Source organism: Trachurus japonicus, chromosome 14 (genome assembly GCF_045865225.1).
Source record: "Trachurus japonicus isolate A0001 chromosome 14, Traja_1.0".
NCBI classification, from domain to species: Eukaryota; Metazoa; Chordata; class Actinopteri; order Carangiformes; family Carangidae; genus Trachurus; species Trachurus japonicus.
Window position 1 is genome coordinate 25110504 of NC_140920.1, and position 14543 is coordinate 25125046.

Sequence of the window (14543 nt, forward strand, 5' to 3'; positions counted from 1 at the left end):
TTAGCCGCGATCCCCAGAGTGGTTTCACTTCGTGTTGGGAGTATTGTTACGTTCCGCAGCAGTTGCTGTAAACTGTGAAAATGTCAAACTTGTAGACTCACTGTCGCCAGCCGGGCTTGCGTCATTAACTGGACCAGTCACGGCACTCCCAATAAAGGATCGTATCCATCCGCAATGAGAAAGACCTCTGCGTGACTCCCAACAATAGATAATGAAACAACTAAGATTTTTTTTTTTAAAGAAGAAAAACATTTCACAGTCAGATTAGCGAGAGTGAAGTGGTGAAGGGAGATCGTGGATACATCCTGTCATGCACGTGACTTTTTACTTTTACATTGTTGAGGCTACAGGTGTAAGATGTGTGCGCGTGCACATGAGTAGTAGTAGGTTATAAATAGTTAATGTAGTTATTAGTTATTTGATGTCAGATTTGATAAGGTTGAAATTACTAGTATGTGATTTAGCCTGCTGTGTCAGGAATAACTGATATCTATTTATCTATATCACATCACTGTTGTAACTTCCTACAGAGGAAGTGAATATCCTACTGACTGCATGACACTTTCATCATCACTGCACTGACAGCCACCTGCTCCTCCCTTATTATTATTATTATACCTTATTAAAAGGTTTAGATAGATAGATAGATAGATAGATAGATAGATAGATAGATAGATAGATAGATAGATAGATAGATAGATAGATAGATGGGTGTAAAAATAAATAAATAAAAACATGCATAAATTGCAGTGATATGAAGGAGAAGAGAAGAACCTGTCCCATACATTTAACCTGATAAACAACAAACTGTGAACATATTGGAGAGGTCAGAGTATCTGGAGAAAGGAAACAGGTGAGGTGTTTTCTTCCTGGACTCAGGCCGTGGTGTGTCTGTCTGTAGGGGAGACTCAGGTGGTAGCTGCGCGCATACACACGCACGTGTGCGCGCGTGCATGTGGCTGTGGAGCCTGGGTCTAAAATCCCTGAGATCCTGGGAAAGTTCCAGGAGGGGGGAGAGAGGGAGAGAGGCGGAGGGATCTGAAAAGCAGGCGCTGCGGTTCCAGCCAAGCTGACGCCGCCGTGGCTGTGTGGCGCTCGGCTGGAGGAGTGGAGGCTCCGGGCTCTACAGACCTGCGTCAATAATCCCACAGAGGACCAGGCCGAAACCGGAAAACACCGAGGCTTTACTTTCACAATAAAGGCGACTGGCCCCAGTCAGTGTGACTGTAGCTACTAACCTGTCGCTATATTCACGAATTAACCGCTGAACAAAATCTTGGCTATAAAAAAGTAAGCCTATTTATCATGTTCTTTTGCAGATCAGCCAGAAGTGGTGCCACAAAATAACCTAATGGTGACCAAATGTTCAAATCACTGCACATACATTTTATCACTTATTTCAATTTTAAAAGATAGCTACGTTTTTGACAAAAGACCTTCAAATATTTATTTATTTATTGCACCAAATAATTCTACATGCAAATGTGATGATGATAATTAATAATTATCTTAGGGTTCCTATACATTATCTACAGTATTTTAATTATTCCCCAAAACATATTATATATTATATAACATATATATACTTTTTTTTTTTTTTTTGTACAATAATGAAAAAATATCTTAATTAAACTCAATTTGACCACTAGGCTACAGTTTTATGTAGCATAAGCCATGAAGTGTAGTGTAATTGACTAATGGTCGAATCATGATTATGTTTATTATTGTTATTAGAACTTATCTATTAGACTATTATTTGCACTTGCTCTAGACTTAATTGGTTAAATGTGTTGACTGTCACTTATGTTATATTATCTTGTGCTGACACCTTACATCCCATCACAGGTCAGCTGTTGATGATGTGTTTTATTTTGAAATCCACAGCTGGATGTCATCTGTATGGACGCTCGCTTGACACCTCAGCGTCAACACACATGCCCACAGACACCACCCGCACATACACACTCTCTCTTACACACACACACACACACACACACACACACACACACACACGCACACACACACACACACACACACAAACAGACACACACCTTCGCTGCCTCAGTGTGTTACAGTCTGACCTACGACAGACAGGGAAGCCTCCACGCGCACAGGGCTGTCTGCGGTGCACTTGTTATCACAACAAAGGTGAGACATTTTTTTGACTATTTACAGAAATTGTGATTTATTTTTGAATTGGTTGTTGCGTCTTTGTTGGTTGGGTCAATATTTTTAAAATGTTGTTTGTTGAGTGTTGTTATTGTTAAAAAATCCTGAAACTGTGCGCACTGGCACTGTTGAGCAACTTTTTAAGATCAAATACATAGGGTGTACATTGTAACATTGAGATGTCTGGATTTAATAAGCAGATAATGGTCTTATATATGAATGTAAATGAAAAAATCAATATATTATATTTTAAATGCGCATTAATTCATGAGTTATCAGAAATACATCGGCTAATCAATGTTGTCTTTACATGTGCTGGTTCACGCTGTCTGTGTAGTGAGTGTATCATGCTATGACAGGAATGAACTTGGATGCCAGAGCTCGTGCTCACACATTGTACCATCAAGGTGTGTGAAGAGGTTAATTGGGGCAGAACCCGGATTGTGCAGCGGCAGTGTGGCTCCTCTTTGTCGTCGTAGTAGTAGTAAAGGAAGCTGTCGTGTTTACTTTTTTGGGTAGGGGGGGGTGGATGGAGGGGGGGTGTCCTGGTGATAAAGCATTAGGTAATTAGCCTATCTGAGCCTGCAGACTGTGTGACGCCAGGCTCCATAAAGCAGCAGTGGCGGACTGATGCCGCATTGAGCCTGTGGCTTTTTTTTCCTGCTGTCATTGTAAACCCCAGCTGTCTGTTTGTCTGCTGGAAACCAGCGTTGGTCACTTCTCTATCAACAAGCGCAGAGCCTGTGCAGTCAGGCTGCTGCACACTGCTTATTACCTGTGTGTATTCTGAGATCCGTCTGATTGAAAAGCCACAGAATCACAGATCCAACAATAAACTCTGCTCTGTTGTCCTTTTTTTTTCTTTTTTTTTTTTTTTTTACAAGTTTTGTTTCTGTTTATAAAAAAAGAGCTTCCACTTCACATTAGTAAAGTCTGTACCTGCAGGGAGTTTTTTTTTTTTTATCTGCATCAGGCGTGCATGAACTAGTGAACATATCTTACACGCAAAATTGCTTCAGAACACTTGTAGTACAAAAAGGTGGTTTTCTGCCTCATGGGGCAGATATGCTACTCTGCCACTCTGCAGGAGATAAACCAAGTCCATCACCACAATAAACCAACTGCTGAGGATGATGCTGAGCACCAAGACACAAAGAGGCTACCTACATCTCTGTACCTTTACTGTTGTTGTTTCTGTCATTTCTAATACTTTCTCAATGGACAAAGACTATAAACAAAAAAACAGGAGCTCTCTCTCTCTCTTTCTCTCTCTCTCCCTCTGTGGCTCCCTCCCTCTCTCACTCACTCGCTCGCTCTGTCTCTCTCTCCCTCTCCCCCTCCTGTCCTGTGATGTGTTCTGGCCAGACAGTATGGCTCCTGGGCGTCAGTGGCATGATCATAGAAACAGAGGCCAGAAAGGACATTCCTCATTGTTGGTGGATCTAGAAATGAGCTTGGCCATCTTGCTCTGCACTTTCTCATACACTTTTTTTTTTGGGTGCGTGTTTCATTTTTTTCTATTTTTTGTAGAGAATAAGAACAACCTTGTTGTTATTCAGCATGTGGGAGTTGAGTATGATGCAGGCATGCTCTCTGTAACATTGCCCTGCTGATACCGCCTCCTTATCACTGAGATGTTTCTCTAATGCTCAGATCACTGAATATGAGAACATTTTCTTGAGTCATTGATTTCACTCTGGTTGTTCTCATTACTCCAGAGATCGAGCTTATCACCTCAATTACTGTGATTTAACTCCCCTACAATTAAATCCCGAGGTCTGTTTTCACCATTCATGCCTCCTTTAAGCTAAATTAGCTGTTAATACTTTCTCTCCCACTTCTCTTGCCAGGTGATTGAAACTTGACCTGGATTTCTGTCTCCGTGAGGAGTACCCCTTTCTAACGCCGAGCTGCCGGATCAACTCTCTGCCAGCCCAGAAAGGAGATTTAGGTTTTGTCCTGCTCTGGCGGGAGTCCAACTCCTCCTCCTGTGAGCGCTGCTTGGAAGTAACAGCGGAATACACAAAAAAAACCAGCCTCTGTTTACACAGACTCATCACGCTACCTCTTTTATCCTTACCTCTGTACTTGTTTTTACCTCCTCACTCCTGACCTCAAGTGGAACATTTAACATCGCCCATCTCGCATCCCACCCCGTTTATTCATCTCACAATGAACTCCTCGGCCTCCATTACATCCCTATTCTCCTTCACCAGCCCAGCGGTAAAGCGGCTGCTCGGCTGGAAACAAGGGGATGAGGAGGAGAAGTGGGCAGAGAAGGCTGTGGACTCACTAGTCAAGAAATTAAAGAAGAAGAAGGGGGCGATGGAGGAGTTAGAGAGGGCCCTCAGCTGCCCCGGTCAGCCCAGTAAGTATCAGTAAAGTTGGCACAGTGGTTTCCAGTGTAGAGGTCAGAAGTCATGCTGGTGGGGGGTTCACACTTGGGATGATTTACAGCATAGGAAATGTTATTAACTTTACTCCAATCTTTACTTGTTTCCTTTGAAAAATGTGATACTTTTCCCTTCTGGGCCAGTAAAAGTGATGGAAATGAAACAGTTTCAGAGGGAAAAATCCCTCCTGGTCGACTCGCAGCTAATTGACATATCATGTAATGTGAGGAGGGGGGGTGCAAGTAATGCTTTATGTGCAGGTCATGAGGTAAAAAAGGTCGAGAGTCACCGGTCTAGTCAGTAAAAGGCTGAGGTTCGATTGCAACAGATGCCTTTCGTCAGTGTGTGTGTTCCTGTGCAAGAAGCCAGAAACCTATTTTGAGCAGGTCTGAAAAAAAATATTAAAAGCCTGAAATATGATATAGTTTCAACATCGTGTATGTTGAACCTAGACACACAAACGATGGCACTAACTAACTTCCTTGTAGGTGTTGGTGCTAACAAATGTGCCGCATCATGACTAAAGCTTCAAAAGACTGATGTTTAAAGCCCACAACAGGATTTGTCCAGTTCATCAAGCTCTATACTGATCTTATGTTAACTCCTCAGGCAAGTGTGTGACGATTCCTCGCTCGCTGGACGGGAGGCTGCAGGTGTCCCACAGGAAGGGTCTGCCCCACGTCATCTACTGCAGGGTGTGGCGCTGGCCGGACCTGCAGTCCCACCACGAGCTCAAAGCCCTGGAGTGCTGCGAGTTCCCCTTCGGCTCCAAGCAGAAGGACATCTGCGTCAACCCCTACCATTACAGACGGGTGGAGACCCCAGGTACAGCTTCAGAATTAGCAAGGACAAGGTTCATTGTTGAATTTTGGTATTGTATCCATACAGATGTTTTTTTTTTAAAAGGGGAGACACTACAGGTGAGGGTAAAAATTTTAAATAACAGATTTCACCATGAAACTTCCCAAGTTTACCACTTACATTAAGACAAATATTTTTTGTATTACAAGTTTTGTCTAATTTTATGTTTATATGTAAATGAAAAGGAAATCTGAACAATTGACAGAGAAAGCCCCTTTCAAAATTCTTGTTTTATTTTGTCGACATATAGAGTCAGAAGTTTTCACAGAGGGGATTTTGGATACCTCTTTTTATCACTCTGTAAATGAGAAAATACTGTCACCAGCCCTAAAAAAAATCCAATTTCGCCATGTTTTTAGGAATAGAATGTTGTATAAATCAGGCTTTGAATGATATATCAACAATCCCCTCTGTAAAAACCTTCAGAATATAGACAGGAATAAAACTGGAAGTTTGGTGTCTGTAGGTGCTGCTCAGAGTCTGAGAAAAAACTCATTTTGAGAAAACTGCCTTTAAAGATTTGTATTGTAGAATTCCATAGATTGCTAATGTCAATCGTACTTTTATGATTGGTTGCGGAATGCGGATACGGAGGAGATGACAATTTTTGGAGCCTACATAATTGTTCAGGAGAGAGGGAGAGAGGAGAGAGGGAGCTTGACATGACATGGGTCAGATAACAATAGTATGTCACAGTAGCTGTTAACTTTTGGCGAATTTAGGAGAAATCTACCAACAAAAGAGACTAAATGAAGTAAAATAACCTGCTTAATGTGAATTTTCTACCATTTCTTTTGACTTTTCTGAAAGAATACATGCCAAGGAAGAAAAATAGGCCAAAATCTCAAAATTGATCAGTGCATGAAAAAACAGTGTTTTTGCCTGTAGTGTCTCGCCTTAACAATTTTTTTATTTGACAAACCCAACAAACACAGAGGAGATGTATATACAGTTACACTTGCTTAATGTTCTTTGAAAGTCTTTTCTGATTTTGTTATGGACGAGCTCTTTGTAAATAACAATCAGTGTTCTTATCCATTCAGCTTTTTATGGGTTCTCCAAATAGAGGCAGGACATTTGATCCCAACACAGTGTTCCTCAGCCAAAAGGATCTGCAGTAATATAATCTTTTATAACGGCATCTGGCTCGTGCTCTGTCTCTCTTTGTGTTCGTTCACTCGCTCGCTCCTTCCTTCCTCTCTCCCTCTCCTTGTCCCAGTGCTGCCGCCGGTTCTGGTCCCACGCCACAGCGAGTTCAACCCTCAGCACAGTCTCCTGGCTAAGTTCAGGAACGCCTCCTTGCACAACGAGCCGCTGATGCCCCAGAACGCCACCTACCCCGACTCCTTCCCCCCGCTGCCTTGCCCCTCCTTCACCTCCTCTTCCCCTTCTTCCACCCTCACCCAGTCTCCCGCCTCACAGAGTTACCCCAACTCCCCCAACAGCTCTGCAGAGCCCGGCAGCCCGTATCACATCACAGGTAGGGATCAAAACCAGCAAGCTGGCACTTTTAAGAGCTCCGGTGAAATATTCTGTCACACACAAGCAGGCTGCGGCTTCACCATGAGTGTGCATCAGTTGATTTCCCCCATTTATCCTCTTTTGGTGATTTGTGACATTTGTTTTTCCAGCTGAGACTCCCCCACCTCCGTACAGCATGATGGAGACCAACCCTCAAGAGGATGTGAAACCCAGCAACTCCACAGGAGTCACTAAACTCACATTTTCCGCTCCACACACAGGTAACTTCAGCTCAAAAGATCCACAGAAAGTAGATAAGAGGACAATATTAGGACGTATGCGTATGAATCTATAGGCAATGATGTGATGGGATGAGCCGCTGCAGATAATGTTGCAGATCAATGGGCAGGATGCTTTGTCATGTACCGTAAGATCAGGAGATGAAGAGTCAGCTCCTCCTCGTCTTCCTGTTTAGATTTGCGGCCCGTGTGCTACGAGGAGCCGGAGTACTGGTGTTCCATCGCTTACTACGAGCTCAACAACCGGGTGGGGGAGACGTTCCACGCGTCATCCCGCAGCTTACTGGTGGACGGCTTCACGGACCCGTCCAACAACAAGAACCGCTTCTGCCTCGGCCTGCTCTCCAACGTCAACCGCAACTCCACCATCGAACACACACGCAGGCACATAGGCAAAGGTAGGTGAAGGTAATTCACATCACAACACATCAGTTTTTTTTCTTTTTTGGTAGTTTTTTTTTTTTTTTTATTGATTCCATATAGCAATTATCTCATCAACATCTTACATATTGTATACAATTTTTCCAATATACAGAACATACCCATACTCCACAAAGGGGAGCAAAGACAGAAACCAGAAACATAAACTCACAATTTAACATAAAGTAGGTTAAGTAATATGAAGTACTTTTTTCTAGCCTACTCCTTATCCTAATAAACATATGAACAGTGAGCAATTAAAGTTTGTAGCGTGAACCAAGGGATCTATAATGCACAATGTCCTTATTGCACAAAATCAACCCAGTTTAAATGTATTCCAGTCCAGCTGAGAAAGTCAGCTTCTCCATCCTATAAATATTATACATTACTACCCAATCCTCCATTTTAGTTGCATCTGTTTTTAGCCACTTCCTGGTGATGGTCACAGTGTTTTGCATGCCTGTTCTTTCATACTGAGAGTTATCAACTTTTAATGTGTAGAGCCCCAAGGTTTTCTTTTCTATGGAAGCCCTGAAAGTCAAAAACATTTATTCCCAAGGTCATTGTGGTTGTCATTCTTTTTTCTTTTTTTTTTTACCTGCCACCAACATTACTCTAAATATATATTTATCCCCCCAACTTTCCCAAGTACCTACATCACTTCTAATGTAAATGGAAGTTGCACTTTAAAAATTTTCTCCTTTTTGGTAGTTTTTTACCCATAATGCATCGTGCCAGAGAGGGAAGCTTGTTTGGAATCTATAAACTTAACATGTCTCCTTGTGCTGAATCCTTCAGGCCAAATATTGTTTTTTTTCTCATTGATAAAAGGGTTAAGAAAAGCTGCCTTTGTTGGACGGACATCAGCAGTGATGTGGGTTACAGTAAACTGTGCAATGAGAGGATGTGTGTGGTTTTAAATGACAGGAGTGATTCAAAGAGCTGAGGATAGTTCATCTCCAGTTCATACTGACACTAGTCAACCATTCGTCATTTACAAGCCCTGGTGGTTTTTCTCTGGCTGGATGTACGATGAAGTGGATGAATATGTGTATTTTTGATGATATGTTTGCTGTACTAGTTTGGTCTTTATTATAGAAGTGTTTGCATCACAGCAAAAAGACAAGGGATGTTTTTGTCCAACATGCAACTTTTCCTTTTTTCTTCTTTTTTGTAGCTATATAATCATTTATTTCAGACTATTCAATCTTGTCCTCCGTTCTCTTCAGGTTTACATTTGTACTACGTGGGTGGCGAAGTGTACGCAGAGTGTCTGAGCGACAGCAGCATCTTCGTCCAGAGCCGAAACTGTAATTTCCAGCATGGCTTCCACGCCACCACCGTGTGCAAGATCCCCAGTGGCTGCAGCCTCAAGATCTTCAACAACCAGCTGTTTGCGCAGCTCCTGGCCCAGTCCGTTAACCACGGCTTCGAGGTCGTCTACGAGCTCACCAAGATGTGCACCATCCGAATGAGCTTTGTCAAGGTAATGAGCTCTCTTGTCAAGACTTTTTTTTTTTTTTTTAAAAGACAGAAACATAGCTGGCCATCATCCTTATGGTTTATTTAGAGTTGGATCCCTACTCAGAGACTCCCACAGTAACTTTATATGCTGTTATTCAGATCTGTTAGTGCTGCTGAGCCTGTTAAATCCCACTGTGCACAAACAGGGATTACATGTGCTCACTTGGCACCCATTCATTTTAATAGTAAACTGAACTGCCATCTTGCATAGTGAGATTTATGGTTGTGTCCTCAGGGCTGGGGCGCCGAATACCACCGGCAGGACGTGACCAGCACCCCCTGCTGGATCGAGGTGCACCTGCACGGGCCCCTGCAGTGGCTGGACAAGGTCCTCACACAGATGGGCTCCCCGCACAACCCCATCTCTTCAGTGTCATAACGTGAACGCGCACACACACTTTTTTTTTTTTAAGTGTGTGTCTACACAGGTAGTCGTAGATTCTGTAAGCTCGTCTGTGTCCAGGTTTTCTGTCCTACGATCCCTTATCTCAACATCTCACATGAAATTACAAAACTACCTTCGCTTCTGGTCGGGACCCCCTTTGCAAACCCACTGAGTTTTTAAACAGTTTAAACAGTTAATGGTCATGTCATGAATGATAAATTGTCTGGCAGGTAATTAGAAAGATGAGCATGGCAAATATTTGCCATGCTCATCTTTCTAATTACCTGCCAGATAAGGTTTTTATTATATTATCATGAATTAGATTTTATAATAATGCCCAAAATACAATAATTAGATTTTATTTTGTTGTTTGCATTTTGTTCTCATCTTCCCTCCAATTTGTCCCTGAACCCCTGACGGCCCCCCCACTTTGAAGATCACTGGGTTTTACCATGCAGCTGAACTGAAAGACACGCATACCTGGATTTCATTTGGCTTAATTACACATCATGCAGTTAAATGATTGTTTATTTTCAGTATGATAAAGCATTTCTCTCCTCCCTCTCTTTCCAATCACTCCAAATGTTAACTGCACTCCAAGACAAGGGGAAAAAATGGGATACATTTGTAGGTACTCAGACTTGTGTTATTAAGTGTTATAAGTGTTAATAATATGTATTGTATTTCCAAGTGTTAACTAATGTTTGCCTTCATGTACCGGTTGCTTTCTCTTCGTTCCATTAAAGTTGTTTTTTCTTTAAGAAGCTTTTCCCTTCAGATTCAGATTTGTAAAGATGTTTTCAATGTTAAAGAACAGTGCATCACACAGGGAGACATTTCTCAATGTTAGCATCATAGTTTTAGTTTCACCTTCACAGCAGGGCAGATAGACAACAAACAGTAGGTACACATCCTTGCCACTTTTCAACACAGATACAACAAGGCCAAACATGACCAACATACATCCCATCAAATCTCAATTTGTTTTCCCTTTTGTACACAGGTGCAAATCAGTGTCTGTGCAACAGTTCTACGAACATTATATAAAAATTTGGTGTTGAAGACCCGTCCTGAAAGCCCCCACCTGACTGAAGAAGACTGATTGTCACATGTAACAACAACACTTCATGTTCAAAGGAAAAACGTTAAAAGCACCGTGCAGATTAGAATAATTCTTCAAGACTACAAATGCACAAATGACATTAAAACAGACACACTAGTTTCATAAAACAACAGGAAACACAGGATCAAACTGAGAACATGATTATTTTGAGCTGACTGAATGATTGTAATTCAGTGCCTTCGTTGTTATTGCCAGATAACGGATAATTTACAGAGAAGTGGGATTTGATGGTGTAACTACAACATAAACATAATAATAAGTAAACGTAAAAAATTGTACTTCCTAAACAGCACCAGAAATTATGTCACTCATGGTTCAGTCTCCGTCTCGACCTCAGTCTGTCTACCTGACAGCAGAAATCCAATCGACAGTGTATGGTTACTACATTGATGCATCGGGAGCCAGTGCTTGAGATACGTTACAAACAGTAAGGTAAAACACTGGGGGGCCGGTGTCAGCAGCCCTGGAACTGCTGTGACTGGCTGCGGCTCTGTGTGGCCAGGAGCTGCTGCTGCTGCTGGAGGAAGCTGATCACCTCCGGACTCCTGAGGAGAGACTGAAGCAAACACACACATTCATATCAGGTCATAATGTAACAGCATACATATTAGATCCACAGTTCTCTGGGCTTTCCTCTACGTTTTTGTGAAAGCCCTAAAGGGGCAGTGGAAATCTGGATTATTTTCCATCATAACTTTCCTTTTTAAAAGGGATAGTTCACCCAAAATTCAAATTTCACTCATTATCTACTCACCCTCATGTCGACTAAGGGCTGGGAGAAGTTTCTGAGTTACAGCGGGGCTCCGTGCAGCACTGCATGTCCATATGACGGTTGCAAATGGGCCTCACTTTTCTTTGTCCAAAAAGACACACCAAAAACATCCAAATACCTCCATAGTGCTCGTCTGTAATGTCCCTCTTGTATTGAAGCCCCAACATGAGAAATTGTTCCGAAAAAAATATATTTCAAGCTTGTTTGTAGCGGAAGCTCCCAGTGTCTCAGTTCACTGCTCTTCCTCTGTCCGTCTTGCACAATTTGCATCGACACCCAGTTCACGGCTCCGCAAATTGCACGAGATTCCGGCAGAGCAACACTGGGAGCTTCAGCTACAAACAAGCTTAAAATATAGACTTGTTTAATTTCTCATGTTGGGGCTTCAATACAAGAGGGACATTACAGACGAGCACTATGGAGGTATTTGGATGTTTTTTTGGTGTGTCTTTTCGGACGAAGAAAAGTGAGCTCCGTTCACAACCGTCATATGGACATGCAGTGCTGCACGGAGCCCCACTGTAGAAGCCAAGGATAACTCTGAAACTTCTCCCAGCCCTTAGTCGACATGAGGGTGAGTAGATAATGCGTAATGAATGAAATTTGAATTTTGGGTGAACTATCCCTTTAAGGCAAATGATTTTTTTTTTTTTTTTTTTTTAATTATTGAGGCAAGTCTGGTCATGTCCGTGTGCATCGCCTGAACACGAGAGCGCACACCAGGCAACTTCAATACAGGACTGTTTAGGCTGCAAAAATGTCCTAAATCAGTGGTTCTCAACTGGTGGGTCGGGACCCAAAAGTGGGTCGCGGACCCGTTCTGGATGGGTCGCGGACAGCTGGTCAAAAAAGTAAATAATATTTAATGTACATATGATGTTGGACATGTCTTTTATTTTGAAAAATAACTTATTTTGAAAGGCACACAAGACACGTGAACACATGCAGTTGTAATGGTCCTCCTCAGTTTCTTATTATTTGCTCCATTTGCTCTGAATGCAAAGATATCAGTTTCTTATTAATGTGGCCTGAATGCAGTGAAAATACCTTGTTTTGTGGGTCTTTATTTTGTGCAATTTGGTATTTATTCACTTTTGTGAATATGCTCTGAATGCAGAGATGCATTAGAAGTCAAATATATCATTTTGTTGGTCTCCATTTTGTGCAGTTTGATATTTTTTGATTCACTTCCGTACATGCAGTTGTCATGGTCCTCCTCAGTTTCATTCATGTGCTCTGAAATGCACTTTGCTCAATAAAGAGCAAAATGAGTTTTTAAAGCCTTTAAAAAAAAATCTTGGTTTGAATTCTATAAAAGTGGGTCGCGACTTAATGACCATGGGAAAATGTGGGTCCCAGAGTGAGACTAGTTGAGAACCCCTGTCCTAAATGACATTGGTTCGAGTCAACTCTAGACTATATCCCTACAGAACACTGTAGTTCCATGGACCTTTTTGTGTCAGGCGCTATTACTCTTTAATTTTGGAAAGGATGACAACCACAATGATCTTGGGAATAAATGTTCTTGACTTTCAGGGCTTCCATAGAAAAGAAAACCTTGGCTTGTGGCTCTACACATTAAAAGGTCCAGATTCCTGCAAGTCATTGAGACAATGTGTTCAGCCAAGTTCTATCACACAGTTTTAATGCTGAACAAAGTAATCAATTACAGGTTGAGATGGATGCAACAGTCAGTGACATAAGGACAGTCATATACTGTAAATACTGAAGCCTTTATTAATTACTGTAAAGTAAAAACTTGAATCAATGATGGGATGGAAAATGACACCTGCAAATGATTTCTTCCAAGTGTGGGATAGTTTCTTGGCAGTGGGTCCATTATTTTAAGGGGCGGTGTATGAAAATAATGTGAAAGAGCCACTTCTGGGCTGTGTGGTCAGTTCAGGTGTAACTTACCAGTCTCTTCTGGTTGAGGACCTGCTCTATCAGGGAGGGTCTGGCCGGCCGGTCACCCATGGCACCAAGACGTTGTTTGTTCACAGACACAGGCCGCTCCTCTGAGTTTTCCTGAAAAAAAGACAAAAACAAGCAATTAAGTCACTAAAAGGGAGTTTTGTTTATTGTGATTCATGATAACGTCTGGAAAAACTGAGCCTGGAAATCACATGAGCCAATGAGATCATCCTTGGCAGTGCACACTGGACTGTAAGCCAAGGACAACTTCTAACTCTAACTTCTCTATGCAGCTGCCACAGGATGAATCAAGTCTGTTCAAGTGTTTATATGGGATGTCTCCATCACTATCTGCCATTATCCAAGACTGGTTCAGATGAAACCCCCTGTCTGCTTTGAAACTGAGCCTTAACTTACATCGAGTTTCCCACTGGACATGGCCTGGTCGCTCTTCTTTTTCTTGTACTTGTCTTTGTACATCTTGTTGCGGTGTTTCTTACACATCCACGGTTTCCTCTGCTTGGCCACCTGCGTCGTGGTCTCCGTGCAGCCCTCGTAAGTGCACTGTTTGGGGGCGTTGTCGCCCTCCGAGGTCTCCTCGTCGTTGAGCTCCTCCGGGCTGGCGGCGCTGTCCCTGGGGTCCGAGGTGTCCAGCACGTCGCTCTCCTCGTCCGGGTCGTCCATGTCGTAGGAGGAGGCGTTGTTCTCCGGCTCCTGCGGGGTTATCACATTCCTGCTGTCGACCACCCCGCTCTTACTCACGTAGTAGCGCTGTCCGTCCTTGGTGAGCAGCAGAGTGGAGTCTTTGTCTTTGTTTGCTGATGCTGAAGTGCCATCTTCACTCATGACTGCGGTGAAACGACAACAGAGCAGAGAGCTAACGTGTTAGCCCCGGTTAGCTCGCCGGCTAACTGCAGTACCTCTACGGTCGGTTCACGTTAGCTGCTGTTAGCTAACATGTCGACGCCCGGGCTCCTGTAGCAGAAGGCGTTTAGCTTCTCTACGAAGGCGGTATATCATAAATACACTTATGATATGAGGAGTACATGTAATGGACACACTTAATGCTTTCGCTGCAATAAATATAGCTGCTCCTCTTCTTCTCCTTCTTCGCTGCTATAATGTAACGTTACATGACTGGCCCCTGCTGGCCACACACAGACATGCTGCTGCTGCTGCTGCTGCTGGCCACACACAGACATGCTGCTGCTGCTGCTGCTGC

The 14543-nt window shown here is 42.7% G+C and overlaps 2 protein-coding genes across 3 annotated transcripts; one reads left to right on the forward strand and one right to left on the reverse strand.

The window, feature by feature from the left end:
• Positions 1 to 2063: 2063 nt before the first annotated feature.
• smad9 (SMAD family member 9) lies at positions 2064 to 9651 on the forward strand. Of its 2 annotated transcripts, none has more exons than XM_085798554.1 (8): positions 2064 to 2148; positions 4020 to 4537; positions 5172 to 5387; positions 6643 to 6903; positions 7055 to 7165; positions 7360 to 7581; positions 8833 to 9089; positions 9363 to 9651. In XM_085798554.1, exons 2-8 carry the CDS (start codon positions 4342 to 4344, stop codon positions 9504 to 9506), a joined length of 1407 nt encoding a protein of 468 aa, XP_085654680.1. In that variant the 5' UTR covers positions 2064 to 2148; positions 4020 to 4341; the 3' UTR covers positions 9507 to 9651. The 2 variants fall into 2 exon arrangements, with proteins under 2 accessions (XP_085654680.1, XP_085654681.1); XM_085798555.1 differs by having other exon boundaries at positions 4386 to 4537.
• A 290-nt stretch (positions 9652 to 9941) lies between these two features.
• rfxap (regulatory factor X-associated protein) lies at positions 9942 to 14401 on the reverse strand. The gene is made up of 3 exons (XM_085798562.1): positions 13739 to 14401; positions 13325 to 13435; positions 9942 to 11191 (listed from the first exon to the last, which is right to left on the reverse strand). Exons 1-3 carry the CDS (start codon positions 14165 to 14167, stop codon positions 11090 to 11092), a joined length of 642 nt encoding a protein of 213 aa, XP_085654688.1. The 5' UTR covers positions 14168 to 14401; the 3' UTR covers positions 9942 to 11089.
• Between the last annotated feature and the right edge of the window lie 142 nt (positions 14402 to 14543).

What these genes read in the sequence shown, in the direction of transcription:
- smad9 (XM_085798554.1), top strand. Translation starts at nt 4,342, where the DNA reads ATGAACTCCTCGGCCTCCATTACATCCCTATTCTCCTTCACCAGCCCA. An exon ending in CAGCTGCCCCGGTCAGCCCA is followed by an intron (nt 4,538 to 5,171) that starts GTAAGTATCAGT and finishes TTAACTCCTCAG; the next exon opens with GCAAGTGTGTGACGATTCCT. An exon ending in CAGCCCGTATCACATCACAG is followed by an intron (nt 6,904 to 7,054) that starts GTAGGGATCAAA and finishes TTGTTTTTCCAG; the next exon opens with CTGAGACTCCCCCACCTCCG.
- rfxap (XM_085798562.1), bottom strand. Translation starts at nt 14,167, where the DNA reads ATGAGTGAAGATGGCACTTCAGCATCAGCAAACAAAGACAAAGACTCC. An exon ending in TGTCCAGTGGGAAACTCGAT is followed by an intron (nt 13,436 to 13,738) that starts GTAAGTTAAGGC and finishes TCTTTTTTTCAG; the next exon opens with GAAAACTCAGAGGAGCGGCC. An exon ending in TCCTCAACCAGAAGAGACTG is followed by an intron (nt 11,192 to 13,324) that starts GTAAGTTACACC and finishes TGTTTGCTTCAG; the next exon opens with TCTCTCCTCAGGAGTCCGGA.